The sequence below is a fragment of the Aotus nancymaae genome, unplaced genomic scaffold (genome assembly GCF_030222135.1).
Source record: "Aotus nancymaae isolate 86718 unplaced genomic scaffold, 86718_ANA_hifiasm-v0.15.2.pri h1tg000039l, whole genome shotgun sequence".
Lineage (NCBI taxonomy): Eukaryota > Metazoa > Chordata > Mammalia > Primates > Aotidae > Aotus > Aotus nancymaae.
The window spans coordinates 10036322-10054014 of NW_026988453.1; the positions used below are offsets into that span (position 1 = coordinate 10036322).

At 46.5% G+C, this 17693-nt stretch overlaps 1 protein-coding gene across 1 annotated transcript; it reads left to right on the top strand.

Moving 5' to 3' along the window:
- Window positions 1-13689: 13689 nt before the first annotated feature.
- On the top strand, window positions 13690-17609 carry IL24 (interleukin 24). The gene is made up of 6 exons (XM_064360203.1): window positions 13690-13715; window positions 13966-14158; window positions 14903-14965; window positions 16063-16221; window positions 16566-16640; window positions 17526-17609. Exons 1-6 carry the CDS (start codon window positions 13690-13692, stop codon window positions 17607-17609), a joined length of 600 nt encoding a protein of 199 aa, XP_064216273.1.
- Window positions 17610-17693: the final 84 nt, after the last annotated feature.

Below are 17693 nucleotides of genomic sequence, written 5' to 3' on the forward strand. Positions count from 1 at the left end.
GTATTTACAGCCACTCCCCGTCCCTTGCACTTCCACCTGAGCTCTGCCTCCTGTCATCTCAGTGGCTGCATTAGATTCTCATAGGAGCACAAACCCTATTGTGAACTGTGCATGGGAGGGATCTAGGTTGCATGCTCCTCATGAGAATCTAATGCCTAGTGATCTGTCACTGCCTCCCATCACCTCCAGATGAGGCTGTCTAGTTGCAGAAAAACAAGCTCAGGGCTCCCAGTGATTCTACATTATGGTGATTCGTACAATCATTTCACTGTATATTACAATGTAATAATTATAGAAATAAAATGCCCTATAAATGCAACGTGCTTGAATCATCCTGAAACCTAACCTCCCAACCCCCGTTTGTGGAAAAATTGTCTTCCATGAAATGGTCCTCGTTGCCAAAAAGGTTAAGGACTGCTGCTCTACATCACTCCTACCAGGAACAAAAGACACTTTTCTGCAGGTAAGCTTTCAGTCTTCCATCCATCATCCCTTCCAGAGCTTTCTTCCCATTATGTGACCCCTAAATGGACTGAGCAGCCAATTGCTAAATCCCAAAGTGGTCAGCATCATGCTATAACCTGACCTCATCCTGTTGAATGCATCATTAACTCCGTGTTTAAGGAGAAAGCAAGGCTTTCCATTAAAGAAGGAATTTGAGAATCTCTGTGACTTATAATGAGTTGATTGATAGCATATAGAATCACAATTTTACCTATAGCAGAGTCTAAATTCACTGAGCTTTCTAGAGCTTTATCTGTATAGCAGTCTAAATTCATTTGCTAATAGCAAAGTCTAAATTCATTCTAAACACTTTTAAAATGTTTATTCTGAACACTTTAAAAGTGTTTAGAATCCTTCTCCCTTCTAACATCCCCTCTGCATTAGGTTAGGCTAAGAGATTCTGTATAATACATAGTAGTAATCATACTACTCGACTCACACCAATACTTTCCACCACCAAAAGCAAACAATACCTTAATGTTGCTCAGCAGCGTATTACGACAAAAGTTATTTCTCACTTATTTCACATATGGAATAGATGTTAGTATGGGGACTGTCCTCATCATGGATACTCAGGGGCAGGCTGCAGGAAATGCTACCATCCCGTAATGATTATAGCATCCTATAATGCCGCCATCTCCACATGGCCGGGGATGAGAGAGCGGACAACTGTGTGCTGGCTCTTAATGTTTCCTCCAAGCACGACGCGTGTTTCTTTCACTTAGAGTTCATTGGTCTAAACAGCCACATGGGACAGTGAAGTGCAATTTTTCTGTGTTCCCAGAAGTGGAAGACTATAAATGCGAGGGAATGACTGCAATGTCTATCATACTTTTAAGTGGATATCCAGCCTCGAATAGCTTCAGGTTTAAAAGTATTCCTGAGGTGATATTAACCCACCAAATGCAGCTTTCAAATCATCCTGAACACTTCTCACATCGAGTATCTTACTCACTATTTGTTCATTCAACAAGCTGCTACAGTGTGCTGAGCCGTGTGGGCAAAAGAGAGGCACATAAGATCTGTTCCTTTGCCCTCCCGTGATCTTAGCCCAGGATAGAAAGAGAGAGAGAAGACTAAGTGCCACAAAAGAAGTTCAGATTGCTACACTGGTTACAGGTGACAGAAATTCCCTGTAGCTTTTGGGAATGGCTTCAAGGAATTGGCCTTGAAGTACTGCTAAAAAATTTAATGTAAGTCGCAATCTCTCTTTCTAAATTGGTATGTGTAGAATTATTTTATTCCTTTTTTGCAAATACGAAATAGCTTAAAGATGAATGTAAAAGCCTGCCAAGCCTGTAATCTTATTCCTTCAAAAAGGTATGTGTGTGTGCATTACACATATGTACACACACACATATCCATATATATCATTATGTATACATACATGCATATATGTATACATATACATACATGTACATGTAATCTGCTTTTGATAGTCAACAACATATTCCGTGTTTCTATGCTAAGGCGATAAAGGGTGGCTAGTGTTTGGCTGGTGGCAAGAACATTTCAGATCCAGTTGAACAGAGGAATGGAGGTGAAGATGAACCGCTCAGTTTGTCTGGCACCATGGTGTGTGGAAATGTGAAAGAGAGAAGGCTGGGAAGGTGAATGGATTGAATGTGCACTGCCAGGTTGGGGAATTTCAACAATTTTCAGTGGGCAACAGTGAAACTAAAGATTTATTTAAATTTACAATAATTTTTCTAAAAGCCTTGCATTTTGTATAAAACTTGGAAAATACAGATAAGCTCTAGAGAAGGAAAACTCCGATGATCTCACCACTCAAAGATAATCTTGTTAACATCTCAGCATTTATATTTCGAAATCATTTTTGACACTTGTGCCCATTTTATCTTTTACAAAAGTGGGATCCTACTGCATATGCCATCTGTAACCTGATTTTTTTAAATCTAAAATTTTATAAAAGTTTTTTAAAGAATATAAATATAAATTATTTTGAGTGGTGGAATAGTATTCTATTACCTGACTTTTACCCATAGGAATAACCAATTAAGGATAACACAAAAGGAAAAAGCAATTTAAGTATCTTCCTCCTTAAGTACATTTGCTTTACCAGGTTTTGAAATTAAAAATTGATTCATGAACATTTAATGAATACTAATTTCACTAAGATATACATTCTGTAAACCCCTCCAACCCACACAGCACATCCAGTTAACTGGATGGGTGGGAGGGGTTTGCAAAAGTAGAACAAAAACGCAATGGGTGGTGAGGAAAGGAGGGAGGAACTTCCCTTGTCAGAAACCAAAAATGATTTGGGGGCTGAGGAATAGTATGATCAGATGTGTGCATTTGGAAGAATCTCCTAAATGAGGGAGAGGAATTTTAAAGAGGAATGAGACTGGAAGAGAGTCTGTAAGATGGACAAGATAGGGATCATTTTCCTTCTTGGACAGAATGAGGCAGGTGGCACAGAGAAAGTAAGGGGCCTGTTCAAAGTAGCAGGATACGGCTGCTCTAGGGATGAGACTATGATATTCTCATCATCAGACCCAGAACTCTGTCCTGTGCTGGCCTCATCGCAGAATACAGAATCTGTAATTCCCTGGTTTTCTATGTCCAGATGCGTGGTCATGGCATGACTTTGTGGGATTTTACTCTTACACTGGGAGCATGTGCAAAGCGGATTGGTGTTTAATAATGCCATTAGATGCAGGCCATGTCTCACAGTCTGTGGCCATTGCCTGAACAAAATGAGAAATATTTGGCAAAGCTCTCTGGGCAAATAGCCTGCAAGACAATTTGACCTTGTACATCATTAGATTTGTGAACCAGTCCAATTACATAGTAGTAATTATACTACTCGACTCACACGAATACTGTCCACCACCAAAAGTGTGAGCTTTTTTTCTCACACTAATCAATTCTCCAATTCTTGGTGGACGCCAAATGGATGGCTACAACTCAATTCAAGTCTGACACTATTTACCACACTATCTGACACAGATAGCATCTGATCCTACGGGTTAAGGGTTCAGTCTCACAAGACTGCTCCCATTTCAGACACCAACCACACATCCCAGTTATCACCTGTGCTTCTGACCAAACAGCTATAAACCGGAGGTTCCTGTGACACTGTCTTCTGGTTTGATCATATGCTAGAATGGCTCACAGAACTAAGGAAAATAAGTTACTTCTTAGATTACCAGTTTATTATAAAAGGATACAACTCAGGAACACCTAGAGGGAAGAGATGCATTGGGCAAGGTATGGGGAAAGGGGCACAGAACCTCCATGGACCTGCATGTGTTCTCTGGGGCACCCCCTCCCAGGACCTGCACTTGTTCAACCCAGAAGCTCTTCAAATCTCTTCCTTTGGGGTTTTTGTGGAGACTTCATTACATAGGCATGACATTAAATCATGGGCCATTGATCATCGACTCAGTCTCCCTCCTCTTCCTGGAGGTGGGACAGGGTGGGGGTGGGGCTGGTGGAGTGAGTAGGACTGAAAGCTCCAGTCCTCTCATCTCAAGGTTAGTTCCTTGGCAAACAGCCTCCATCCCTAGGCTATCCAGGAACCCCCAGCTGTCAGTCATGCATTAGCATAAAAAAGACACTATCATGGCTGAGATTCCAAGGGTTTTAAAAGTTGCCAAGAAAGGGAGAGGGTTAGGTCACACCAGTTAAATAAAATTCACTATTACAAATGCTTACTAAGCTCCTGCCTTGTGCCAGGTTTTGAGGGGAATTCTGAGATGGATAAAACGCAGTTCTGGTGCCCAGGGAGTTCACAGCCTGGTGAAGAAGACACAACCAGGGTGCAGGGAAGGATCACCTGGGTGCCATCAAAGAAGAGCCAGCAGCAGTCCTGGGAGCACAGGAGAGGGGAGATTAGCACTGTCCAGGAATCTGAAAACCTCCTTGTAGGTGTAGAGAATGGATTTGGATAAGAGGAAAGGGAGGGTCCTATTTTAAGAGTACAGTAGTCCTCTCTATCTGTGTTTTCACATCTTCTGATTTCAATTACTGACGTCAACAGTGGTTTGAAAATAATTACATGAAAAATTCCAGAAATAAACAGTTCATAAATTTAAATTGCATACTGCTTTAAGTAGCGTGATAAAGTCTTGTGCCATTCCAGCTCTGCCCTGCCTGGGACGTGAGTCCTCCCTTTGTCCAGCACATCTGACTGTCACAGTACAGCAGTACTTATGTTTAAATCATCCTTATTTTACTTAGTAAAGGCCCCACAGCACAAGAGTAGTGATACTGGCATATTGTTATAATTGTTCTATTTTATTATCAGTTATTCTTGTTAATCTCTTTCTATGTTTAAACTTCATCATAGATATGTATGTATAGGAAAAAACATCGGATGCATGGGGTTTGGCACTATCTGCAGTTTCAGGCATTTGCTGGGCATGATCCACTCCTCGATGGTCTTAGAACGTGTCTCCCATGGATAAGGGGGTCTACTGTTTGACTCTGACGAATGCCTGAGAATGGGATGTTATTTCATTCATGTCAGAACCCTTTTCCTGTCTTCCATTCTTTCTTCCTTTTTTTTTTTTTTTTTTTTAATGAATGGGAGGTTCTTACGTTGCCCAGGTTGGCCTCGAACATGTAGCCTTGCCTCCTCAAGCACCAGGACAACTGGCCTGAGCTACTGTGGCTCCCTCTTTCTTCCTTTTAAACATATTCTCCTTCAGAAAATAGCAAAACAAAACAAAAAAACGAAACCCTGGAAATATAAGAGGCAGGAGGCAGGGTGACACAGGGGAAATGAATCACAATCCTTTACTTGGATCTACTCAGAAGACTCTGTAACTACCATTTCCCCAACACGTACCATGCCATATATTTATCTGAATACTCATGTCCTTGTGACTCAAAGTTGATGCTCTACAGGCTGTTGGAGGTACAGGATCCTGACTCTTGGGAGGCAGTCGCCGTTCAGAACTGGCCTTCTCTTGTGGTTCTTTTTTCTGCAATTGTACAGAAGGCTTGGCTTAGAAAGTTGAGACCCTGGCCCTTCTTCTCCCCTCCCTATTCCCATCTGCATCCCTGTGGGATCAGTAGCACCCTAGGTCCCCTTGGGAGCCCTGAAGTTGTATTTAAATAGCTTGTTCCCATTGACTTCCATGAATTATTACATGAAAGAACAATCAGTGGTTCTCTCTTCTAGCAGCTTCCAGAACCACCTTCTCTTTGGTCCTGTCTAGTAACTATGTGGACGCCTAATGTGGAAGCTACCAGTGTCTCCAGCAAGCACCCCTCCCAGCTTTATTTTTACTGGTGAATTCCTAGTCAGGCTTCAAACTTCAGACCAAATGTCACTTCCACTGGGAAGCCTTCCCACACTGTGTCAGCGCTGAGGGAGGTTCTGCCTCACCTTGGTGTTGCCGCAGGCTTCATACTAATGGCACCTGTCTTAGTTGGCTTTTGGTTGCTTATAACAGAATACCTGAAATTCGGTAATTTATAAAGAAAAGGAGCGTATTTCTTACAGTTATGCAGGCTGGGAAGACCAAGGGCAAGAAGCCACATCTGATGAGGGCTTTCTTGTTGGCAGAGACTCTGCAGAGTCCCAAGGTGGCACAGGGCATCATATGGAGAGGGGGCTGAGTGTAATAGCTCAGCTTTGCATTCTTCTTCTGATAAAGCCACCAGTTCCATTCCCATGATAACCCATTAATCCATGAATAGATTAGTCCATTTGTAAGGGCAGAACCCTCATGACCCAATCACCTCTTAAAGGCCTCATCTCTCAATACTGCCACACTGAGGATTAAGTTTCAACATGAGTTTTGGAAGAAATGTTCAAACCATAGCAGAACTCATGGCACAGTGTAGCCTTTTATCTGTCTGCAAGTGTATCTCCACTCTACTGAGTCATTAAAGCACAAGGACTGTGTCCTAATTTATTTTAAAATAGCGTTTAAAATATATAATTTACATACCATAGAAGTTATCTGTTTAAAGTGTACAGATCGATTTTTTGTGAATAGAGACAGAGAGTTGTGCAACCATCACCATAATCTAATTTTAAAACATTTTGTTACTCTTCAAAGAAACACTGTATTGCTTAGTAGTCACTCCCTTTCCTCCCACCTGCCCTATCCTTAACTCCCAGCCCTGGACAGCCATTCATCTATATTCTGCCTCTATAAATTTGCCTTTTCTGGACATTTACATAAATGTTTTCATAGTAATTTATTTTTTTGTACAGCTTATTCTGCCATTCAGTAGGTGCTTAGGAAATGTTTGTTCAGTGAATGAAGGAATGTACCAAAGATTGAGAAGCTGCTCAGAAGTGTGGCACGAGGGAAAGAATACCAGACAAAAAGCCAGAAGACCTGCACTCTAGTCCTGGTTATGCCATTATTTATGTGACCTAGGGGGAAATCACTTGACCTTTCTGACTCTCAGCTTTCTAGTCTGTAAAGGAGGGATAATGATAATCTGTCCTCCTTATTTCAAAAGTTGACAGTAAGTGTCAAGTGAAAAAAAAAATCACTTGGAAATATTTTGTATAGCTCTAAGCATGCTGTATAGATGTAAGAATAATTTATGTTTGTGTTTACTCTCATCCCCTGAAATGGCTATAAAAATAAATCACTTATTACACCAATGGCACAGGGGAGAAGGAAGAACGACAAATGCCAGTTTAAGGGGATGTCTGCTCCTGGAATGACTGCAGTTAACTCAGGGAAAAGAGCTAACAAACGCTCTGGTTATCCCAAATCCATTACCACATGCATTTCCCAGCCAAATGGGGAGATAAAGATCTGTTTTCAAATGAAAATTTAACTCAATTCACTGGAAGAAAAATGACGATATAGCTTCCTCTTATCTTTTTGCTCTCAGGAAATTCTAATTAATATGTGAATTAATTCTGTTTTGCAGGGCCTTTGCATCCATCGGAAAGAGGGGAGGTTCAGGTTTAAGAGTGACCTCTTTATTGCCTCACACAGAAGTGGAAGTGGAGAAGGAACTCTGGCCCATGGTGGCTCAGTCTCTTTCTCTCCCGTTAGGTTTAAAGGACTTTGTAGGGGGTATGGAATGTGAGTAGATTTATTTCTCAAATGTGAAATTCAGGCTCTGCAGAGAGATATACAGGACAGAGACGGCATGAGATTATTGGAATAAAACCTCTGAATCTAATGAGTATTTTGGAGAAAAGAACAACAGCCTTGTGTGTGAAGATTTACCTTTAGATATGCTTTTCTTCTACCCATTATTTCTGTAAACTCCCCAAGTTCCATCCTTTCATAGAGGTTAGTAGAGCCGCTGACCTTGGTCCTGTCCAGGAGAGAGTTTGGATAAAAATACATGAATCTGGACAAGAGGACTAGCCCCACTTCCTTCAACCTCTTAAAGTCTGAGACTTGGGGCTTCCCCAGAGGTGGGCCAGTGAGCCAGGTCTCCCCACCGTTCCCACCTGGTGGCCTCTGGTCACTGCCTTCCAACTTGCCATCTTGTTTTCCCCACTCCCCTGGTCATCTGATCAGTCTACTGCCTCCCTTCCCAGTAAAGGTTATGTTCTTCTCTTTCTCTGTTCCTATTCCAGCTATTTCCCCCAGAGCCATTGCTTCCTTCTGATCCAGGGTTGCTTACCTTCAGCACTACTGCCCTTAGGTCATATAATTCATTGTAATGAGGAGCTGTCCTCTGCCCTATAGGTTGTTTAGCAGCATTCCCAGCCATTCCACTAGATACCAATAGCACCTCCCAGTTCTGACAACCAAAAGTGTCTCCAGGCATTGCCCAGTGTCCCCTGAGCATGAAGTCACCTCACTGAGATCCCCTAAACCAGTCCTTCCTCCCATCACTTGGAGCTCTTCTTGATTAAGCATTTACCGCGGGGAAGACACTAAGTCTTCATGTGTTTTATGCTGACGCTTCTCAGAATTTAACATACATAAGCATCACCTTGGAAGGTTCTTAAATGGCATATTCTAATTTAGTCATTTTTTGGAAGGGCTTGAGATTCTACTTTATTTTTATTTAGTTAGTTTTTTGAGACAGGGTCTTGCTCTGTCTCCCAGGGCAGAATGCAGCGGCAAGATCATGGCTCACTGCAGCCTCAACCCCACCAGGCTCAAATGATCCTCCTGCCTCATCCTCCCAAGTAGCTGGGACCACAGGTATGTGCCATCACAACCAGCTAATTTTTACATATTTTTGTAGATGGGGTCTATGCCATGTTGCCTAGGCTGACCTCAAACTTCTGGGCTCAAGCAGTCCTCCCACCTTGGCCTCCCAAAATGCTGGGATTACAGACGTGAGCCACTGTGCCCAGCCCAAGCTTCTACATTTCTAACAAGGTCCCAGATAATGCTATTACTGCTGGCTCATGGACCACACCTGGCGATCAGAGCTGCAGGTCATCACATCCTCATGGTCTTATGAGGACTCTATTTCACAAGTGAGGAAGCTGAGACTCAAAGGGTTCATATGTGGCTCAATCACAGTTTGAACCCAGGTCTGCCTGCCTCCAAAGCTTGTGCAACTAGATTCTCAGTTGATGTTGGGCAAATGTCCCTAGGTTCTCTCCTTGCGCTTCCTTCTCAGGGAATGATGCTCTGATAAGCTCATCGGAGGCTGAGGCCCAGGCACGTGTTTGCCCAAACTATTCATGTTGTATGATTCCTTCTCAGACAGAGTGAGCTACTCATGATCCCAGGTGTATCCTGCGGTCAGCCAAGGTGTATCCATGACCTCATGCCTCTGTTCCAGCCTGCCCTGTAACAGCTCATCCCGCGTGCCTGCCCTCCCCGCCTATCTGCAGATGGTAGTTTACAATTGCAGCTGCCCCGGGGGCTCATTTTCCCTCTCAGCTTCCTGCCTTAGCTGTCTCCTGCCTCCCACTCACCTATTACTCCAGCACTTTCACCTGGTCTTTTTTCTGTCTCATCACTGCCTCTTGACATCTTTATCTCATGGTAGTTAGTTGGGGGTTCTTGGTAATGCCCTAAATCCTCACAGGGGAAAAGAGAGTGTGCTGTGGGGCTGTGCCTGGTTCTGGAGGGTAAGACTCAGGCCCTCCAGGAACAAAGGATTCCTGCTGGTGGCAGGTATAGCCGAGCAGGCTGCTGGCCAAGGATTGCATAGGAGTATTTTGTTTGCTTAAGAAAATAAACAACACAGAGTAGGAGATGGAGGGAGGGGGTGCTGGTGCCAGAGAGATTGGGAAGAGTCTGCCACAGGCCTGTTCTGTTCACTCTCTTCTTTTCTTTGATCTCCACTGAGCTGCAGGAGGTTGTCCCGTCCCCCACGTCACATCCCTACTTCCGTTTCTCATGCCTGGACCCAGGTTGGGCAAACTCTTCCTGTAAAGAACCAGCTAGGAAACATTTTAGGCTCTGCGTGCCATATGGTCTCAGTCACAACTACTCATCTCTGCCTCTGTAGCACAAAAGCAATTAGCGACAATATGTCAACAAACGGGCTTGGCTGTGACCCAGGAAACTGAAACCTGAAAATACTGGCTTTCTTTTGTTTTTTACCCCCAATCATTACAAAATGTAAAAACTTCTCTTAGGTTGCAAGGTGAAGCCGTCCTCAGCTTAGCAGTGGCAGGATGTGGCTTGTAACCTGCAGTTGGCCGATCCCTGATTCCCAAATGTATTCCTCAGGGATGTGGGCAAATGCTTATGGGAAATACTGGATGAAACAGGATTAAGAAGCATCAGACATTTCCAGGACGGGCTAGCACATGCCAGGGCTCTCTAACTGACCTCATTAGGACTCATTTGTTCCATGGAGGATCTTGCAAGGCAAGAATTCCTCAAGCCTCGAGTCTGAGGACTGTGCTTTGGGAAACATCGCTCTGCTCAGTGCCCTCACTGGGCATGCGGTGGAGTCTAGAGCTGAGTGCCTTGCTAGCTGGAGACGGGGCCAGAGCTCTTGACTGCACTGGTACTCTTGGCATATCACACTCTGTGTCCCCTGAGTGGTTCAGAGCCACACAGGCCAAGACTAGCCCACCAGAGCACCAGGGCTCCCAGCTTGCTGGGCTTGTCCATGTATACACGTCCTTATTCTTCCTGGTTTCCAGAACCTAAGGCGAGGCATATTTTGGTTGAGTGATTTAGCCTTGGGAACCATGGGTAGCTGCATGTCAGGAAACACTTCTAAACTTCCTGGCCCTGATGGGTTAAAGGAGAGGTCCTTACAGGTTATCCTTTGCTGTGGACTACTGTCCCAGCATGAACAGGGCATAATAATGAATTATTTTGAATTACTTTTGATAATAATTCGATGAATTATTTTTGATGCATAATTTTGAATTATTTTGACAGTAAGGAGACTCGTGTGTGCTGCACAGTAATAATGCATTTACATGTGTACAGAGTTTACCAATCACCTCTGTGTTGATTTTGCGTTTGTTTCTTACCCTTGCCCTTGGGGGGAGGTGGGACAGATTTCTAAGAAATTTATACATGCAGAGATTGCAGCTCAGGGAAGCTAATAGACTTGCCCCTGCCCACACAGCCAGTGGCAGAGCCTGAACTCAGACCCAGGTCTCATCTCACCTCAGGGGCTGCTTTCCCGATCACCCTATTGTCTTAAAGTGAAGGGTGACTAGGCAATTAAGTAATACTCTAGGAAAGCATGACAAATTTCCCTTTCTCCACCTCCCTCTTTCTCCTCCACCCCTGCCCCCTCAGCCCCCATATATATGCCCAAATCTCCACAAACCTTGCTTGCCTGCAAATTTTTACTTCTGAAACAACTTCCGTGGCTGGGACAGGAACCTTTTACCCATAGCTACGTCTCTGATTGGTGAATGGTGAGCGTGCCTGTCTAACTTTTCTCTTCTGCAGAAAGAACCAGTCCCCTCCAGACAGCCAGCCCTCAAGCATCACTTACAGGACCAGAGGTGAGCATGGGGGATTCTTGGGTACTTTTCTTTGAAGCACTAGACTTCTGCTTTATTTGTGAATGGGAGTTGAGGCCGGGATGGCAGAAGTCAACTTTTTCAGTGTTGATGTAGGGACAAGACATGACTGTGATGAGGAGCTGCTTTCGCCAATTTGACACCAGGAAGAATTGAGGCTGCTTGGGAGGAAGACCGGGAGGAACATGAGGCTGAGAGATGAATTTTCAATAGAGGCTGCAAAGCCTGTGGAGTTTAGCTGGGCGTGGTGGCTCATGCCCGTAATCCCAGCACTTTGGGAGGCCAAGGCAGGCAGATCACTTAAGGTCAGGAGTTTGAGACCAGCCTGGTCAACATGGTGAAACCCCGTCTCTACAAAAATATTAGCTGGGCATGTGTTTTCAAGATTTTCAGATACAAAAATCCCAGATACTCAGGAGACTGAGGCATGAGAATCACTTGAACCTGGTAGACAGAGGTTACAGTGAGCCGAGATCACGCCTCTGCACTTCAGCTTGGATGACAGGGTGAGACCCTGTCTGAAAAAAAGAGCCTGTGGAGTCTGAAAGAACAGAATGAGAAGACATTGAGGGAGATGCTGAAGCACAGCCCCTGCCCCTCGTGACCCCTAACCCAGGGTCGCTGCCTCCCTAGCCCGAGTGCTGGCAGAACTGGGTCTTCTTTGTTCTTCCTCCCAGGCTAGGGGTGGGAGGCAGTGCCTTCAGGTGTCAGACCAGCGCCTGAAGTAAGAAAGGTTCTGAAATGGTTGTGGAACGAAGTACAAAAGAAAGGGAGAGAGTGGGAAAGGGAGGGAGCAAGGGAGGAAGGGAGGGAGGGAGGAAGGAAGAGAGGGAGGGAGGAAGGGAGGGAGGAAGGGAGGAAGGGAGGGAGGGAGGGAGGAAGGAAGGGAGGGAGGAAGGGAGGAAGGGATGAAGGGAGGAAGGGAGGAAGGGAGGGAGGAAGGGAGGAAGGGAGGGAGCAAGGGAGGAAGGGAGGGAGGGAGGAAGGGAGGGAGGGAGGGAGGAAGGGAGGGAGGAAGGGAGGGAGGGAGGGAGGAAGGGAGGGAGGAAGGGAGGGAGGAAGGAAGAGAGGGAGGGAGGAAGGGAGGGAGGGAGGAAGGAAGGGAGGGAGGAAGGGAGGAAGGGATGAAGGGAGGAAGGAAGGGAGGAAGGGAGGGAGGAAGGGAGGGAGGAAGGAAGGAAGGGAGGAAGGGAGGAAGGGAGGAAGGGAGGGAGGGAGGGAGGAAGGGAGGGAGGAAGGAAGGAAGGGAAGGAGGAAGGGAGGAAGGGAGGGAGGGAGGATGGGAGGGAGGAAGGAAGGAAGGAAGGGAGGGAGGAAGGGAGGGAGGAAGAAAGGAAGGGAGGAAGGGAGGAAGGGAGGGAGGGAGGATGGAAGGAAAGAAGGAAGGAAGGGAGGAAGGGAGGGAGGAAGGAAGGAAGGGAGGAGGTGAGGGAGGAAGGAAGAGAGGAAGGGAGGAAGGGAGGAAGGGAGGAAGTGAGGGAGGAAGGAAGAGAGGAAGGGAGGAAGGGAGGAAGGGAGGAAGAAAGGAAGGGAGGAAGGGAGGGAGGAAGGGAGGGAGGAAGGAAGGAAGGGAGGAAGGGAGGGAGGAAGGAAGAGAGGAAGGGAGGAAGGGAGGGAGGAAGAAAGGAAGGAAGGGAGGGAGGAAGGGAGGGAGGAAGGGAGGGAGGAAGGGAGGGAGGAAGGGAGGGAGGGAGGAAGGGAGGAAGGAAGGGAGGAAGGAAGGAAGGAAGGAAGGAAAGAAGGAAGGAAGGGAGAGAGAGAGGGAGGGAGGGAAGAAGAGAGGGAGGGAAAGGGCAAAGGGCAAAGAAGGCAGGTGGAAAGAAATTCTCCGCATCAGTTATAATAAATACATAACGGCGTTAGGTTCCCCAGCTTGGAGGCTCTTCACACAGTGCTTCCCAACTGGCACTTCAGAGGAAGGCTTTAGAGATGACTCATCTGGAAATCTGATACCTCTCTCTTATTTGGTTACTTAAAAAGTGAATTCTTAAACTCAAGAGTTAGTGGTTAGTGGAGGTGGCAGAGTGTGTGTGTGATCCTGTCCTGCCCTCTGTGCCTCTCCCTGGAACCAGGATTAATCTCATACTCCCTTGTGATGAGAAGTGAGGGACAGTCGTCTCCTGGGGAGGAGAAAAAGACTTGCCTTCCTATGTGTGCCTGGTGACTTAAGGGCAGAACTTATATAAGCACACATCTAGTTCAACTCTTTGTTTTCCTGGGTTTGGACTCCCCAAATGTGGCACATTAGAACCTCCCATTTCTCCACTCTTCTTGGTCAATTCTGACTCACAGGTTTGAGGCAAGAGAGAACTGTGATGGAGGAGGAGGAGGTGCAGGGCGTGTGGGTGTGGATGGGCAAGGTGGGAAAGCGTAGGTGGAGAGATGGCAAGGCCAGCGGCCTTAAGCTGGAGGGGCAGAAAGACCCCTGCCTCGCCCCAGTGCACCCTTGGCCACCGGTTTGCAATAGTCTCAATTTTCCCATTCAAAAGCCCCAGGGATTGGCCTGGGCAGACCCTCAGAGCATTTTTCCAGGGCATATCACTCTGGGTCAGAGGGCCTGCCTCAGTAGCTGCCTCCCTTTCTTTCAGCAGACCCTCCTGCCCCCCTTTGCTGGTGATGGCCTCTCGAATGCAGATGGCTACGCTCACTTGCTTGAGTCTCCTGCTTCTCTGGAGCCAGATGCCAGGGGCCCAGGGCCAAAAATTCCAATTTGGGCCCTGCCAAGTGAAGGGGGTTGTTCCCCAGAAACTGTGGGAAGCCTTCTGGGCTGTGAAGGACACTATGGTGAGTCAAGTGCTGTTCTGGACCCAGCCATGGGGTTCCGGGGGGCAGTGAGTCAGGGGGCAGAGGGAAGATGCTATTTTATGATTCTGGAGCCCTTCGCAGCTTGCTGATCAGTTTCCCATATAATAACTCTGTGAGGCCAGACGGCACCACAAGCCCCATTTATACATGAGGAAACTGGGGCTCAGAAAAAAATGTGACCAGTCTCTGGTGACACAAACAGAGCCCAAGGGAAACCATGAAGACAGCTAGATTCATCCAGGCTTTGTCCTGAATGGAGTCATTGGCTCTAAATCTGAGAACCAGAATGAATGGCTGGGCTGCGGAGGAAGCTCCGAGGTGAGAGGCAGCTCTGGGGTACAGGCTGTCTTCCCTCACACCCCGCTTCCTCACCATGTGGTCCTGAAAGCAGATAGGCTTATTTCCTCCCATCTCAAATGACCAGAGGCATCAAACAGCTTCCTTGCTGAATCTGTGTTCAGGCTCTAAGAATTAAGAAGAAATCCCGGGACTCCATTTGCTTCTTGGGGGCCAAGCTTAGTCATTTTCATGGCTGCAACTTTGTCTCCCCTCACCACAAGCCTGTTCAGCACAGCCTTTCCTGGGTCCTCCTTTGGTCCCTCTGGCCTTTGAGATCTCACAGACTGGATAGATTTAGGGGTCTAGGGAAGCAGCACGTATTTACAGCGCTGGTTTCTATGCAGACCCCTAACCTGGAAATATCTTTTCTTTCTGTTTGCAAAGCAGGCTCAAGATAACATCACGAGTGTCCGGCTGCTGCGGCAGGAAGTTCTGCAGAACGTCTCGGTAATCTCACCTTGGGGATACCACCCTCTGTGGTTCTGTTCTACTGTGGGTGGGAATGCAAGGATTTCTTAGGGGAGGCTGATGAAAGCCCTTCACTTCTTCCCTGGACTGACCCTACATAGGATAGGGCCAGGCTGTGAGCCAGGGAAGTCAGTGTCTGGGTTGTGGTATGCGTATGCGGTGGTACTCGGAGCAGGTGAGGTGGAGGCTTGTAAACATCTTTCTCCATTAAGCCAGAGAATTACATATTTCTCTTTTACTTGTGTAGGCCCCATGGACATCTAGTCAGGTTCATGTCCCCTCTTCCATCTTCATCCTTTTCTCTAAGTCCATTTTCCTGGGTCCTCCCTTGGTCCCTATGGCCTTTGATATCTCCCGGACTGAAAGATTTAGGGGTCTAGGGAAGCAGCACGTATTTGCAGAGTTGGTTTCTATGCTGACCCCTAACATGGTGACATCTTTTCCTTCTGTGTGCAAAGCAATCTCATGATTAAAGATAATATCTAGCAAAAGGTTTCATCCTTTCTTTCACCATGGTCAGGGAGACTATGTTATCATGGATGGGTCATCGTATCACGCATCTAGTGGGTACAAACCTACTGAGCGCTGAGCCCTGAAAGATGTGGCGCTTCAGGAGCTTGAGAGGGCTGGAGTGCAATTGCTGTGTCCAATGATACTAGTTTCACCTGATTTCTTCTGTTCTTAGTCAACTCTCTACCACCAAGTCCAAGTTCAAGTGCTTTTCAGGGTCCATCACATCCCCATAGCTGTTAAAGAAGCCACGTGGCAGAGAAGAAAGATAATATTAACCAGACAGGCAGTCAGGAGTCCGGGGAGCTCGGCTGTGTCTGCGACTGGTTTACTATGTGACCTAGGGCAAGTCATTTCTCTCCCTGGGTCCTGGTTCCTCCTGTCAAACAAAGATGCTGCTTTCCACGGCCCCTGAAAGGCTCCTACAGATCTAAGGTTCATCATCACCTCCTAGAAGATCCCTATCTCTGCTGTGCTTATCTTGTCTTGGGTGGCATGTGGGTCATTCCTCTAGGGGCCAGGGTGGGCAGAGGCCTTGGCTCAGCAGTGACCCAAACCTTCCCCAGGCTGCTGAGAGCTGTTACCTTGTCCACACCCTGCTGGAGTTCTACTTGAAAACTGTTTTCAAAAACTACCACAATAGAACAGTTGAAGTCAGGACTCTGAAGTCGTTCTCCACTCTGGCCAACAACTTCGTTCTCATCGTGTCACAACTGCAACCCAGTGTGAGTATCACAGGCTCTGGATACTGGCAGTTCTGGGTTCCAGTCTAGGTCTCCTTCCAATCCACCGGGTGACCCTCTGCAAAGTCCTCCACCTCCCTGGGCTTCAGTTTGTTATCTGTAAAATGGGGATGACCACTCCTGTCTGGCAGGATTGCTGTGAGAATTAAAGGAGGCAGCCCCCGTCACAAGGTGGGAGTCTGGTATTGGACACCTTGGGGATGCAGGATTCAGCCCTGGCCTCTCAGGCTTTGGGAACCCCTGTGGCACTGCCAGGAAAAGTGAGAGGGAGCTTGTATCTGCTCCTACCTAAAACTTGGCACAATTTCTTTTTCCATGTTACACAGCAGGAAAATGAGATGTTTGCCATCAGAGACAGTGCACACAGGCGGTTTCTGCTATTCCGGAGAGCATTTAAACAGGTAAGGCCAAGAGCTGAGAGCTTCTCCATCCAGCAGAATAGACTAGGCTGAACTGTCACATGAGGGCGCCTTAGAGACCCAGTGCAGAATGTAATGCAGGGGACGCCATCAGCTTTGCCCCAAAGCCCCTGACTTAGCAGGAGCACAGGTATATTTGCAGAAGTATCATAAACTAAGTGATCTTTTTTTCTTCCAGTTTTCAAGTCAAAGTGCTTTTATATTTCCTCCCTATAAGATGATTTTACTAGAGGAACTTTGCCTGTGTTTTGTGGGTACTTGAGCTGGGCAACTGAAGTCAGAAGAGAGGGAGAAAGAAGGCAGAAACCCCACCCCCACCCCATAGACATCTGCAGTATTTTTCATGATGCTCAAATTGTCTAGTTGTGAAAAACAATTATGGGAAATTATACTGGCTTTTCCAAAATTATGACAATAAAACCCACATTTCATCCCCGGCCCCCCTCAAAGCACAAATGATTTTGATCACTTTTTGAGGAAGAGATGCATCCGCCTATAAATAAATGCTGAAGAACAATCATATCTGATGGAGAGGGGCCAACTGGGCTCACTTCACCTGCGCCGTGGACTCAGGTGCTGGGCCACATCCACCCCATACTGGAGTTTGTGGTTCCTGTTATTCGGGGCACCATATGCTTTCCCCTTGTTCTTTGCCCACGATTACTCACTGTCCTGTTTGTCCTCACCCATGAAGCAGACAAACACATGTAGATGGAGGAAAAGTGACAGGCAGGTGAGCTCATCAGAGGTCACCCAAAAGTGACCCTCCCATGGATTGGAGTCAGGTCTGTTTCAGGCATGGCAGGTTGGAAGAAAGACTATTCTCATAGCTAACATGGCTGACCTTCAACCCCCCTTCCCCTTTAGTTGGACATGGAAGCAGCTCTGACCAAAGCCCTTGGGGAAGTGGATGTTCTTCTGACCTGGATGCAGAAATTCTACAAGTTTTGAATGTCTAGACCAGGACTCCCTTCCACCTCCACCAGACCATTCCCTGTGTCATTTCAAACAGACTCCCTTCCTATGCTGTTCGCT

Coding starts and splice junctions, on each gene's coding strand:
- IL24 (XM_064360203.1), top strand. CDS start 13,690: ATGGAGGAGGAGGAGGTGCAGGGCGT. Junction 14,159..14,902: donor GGGCTGTGAAGGACACTATG/GTGAGTCAAGTG, acceptor CTGTTTGCAAAG/CAGGCTCAAGATAACATCAC. Junction 16,222..16,565: donor TGTCACAACTGCAACCCAGT/GTGAGTATCACA, acceptor CATGTTACACAG/CAGGAAAATGAGATGTTTGC.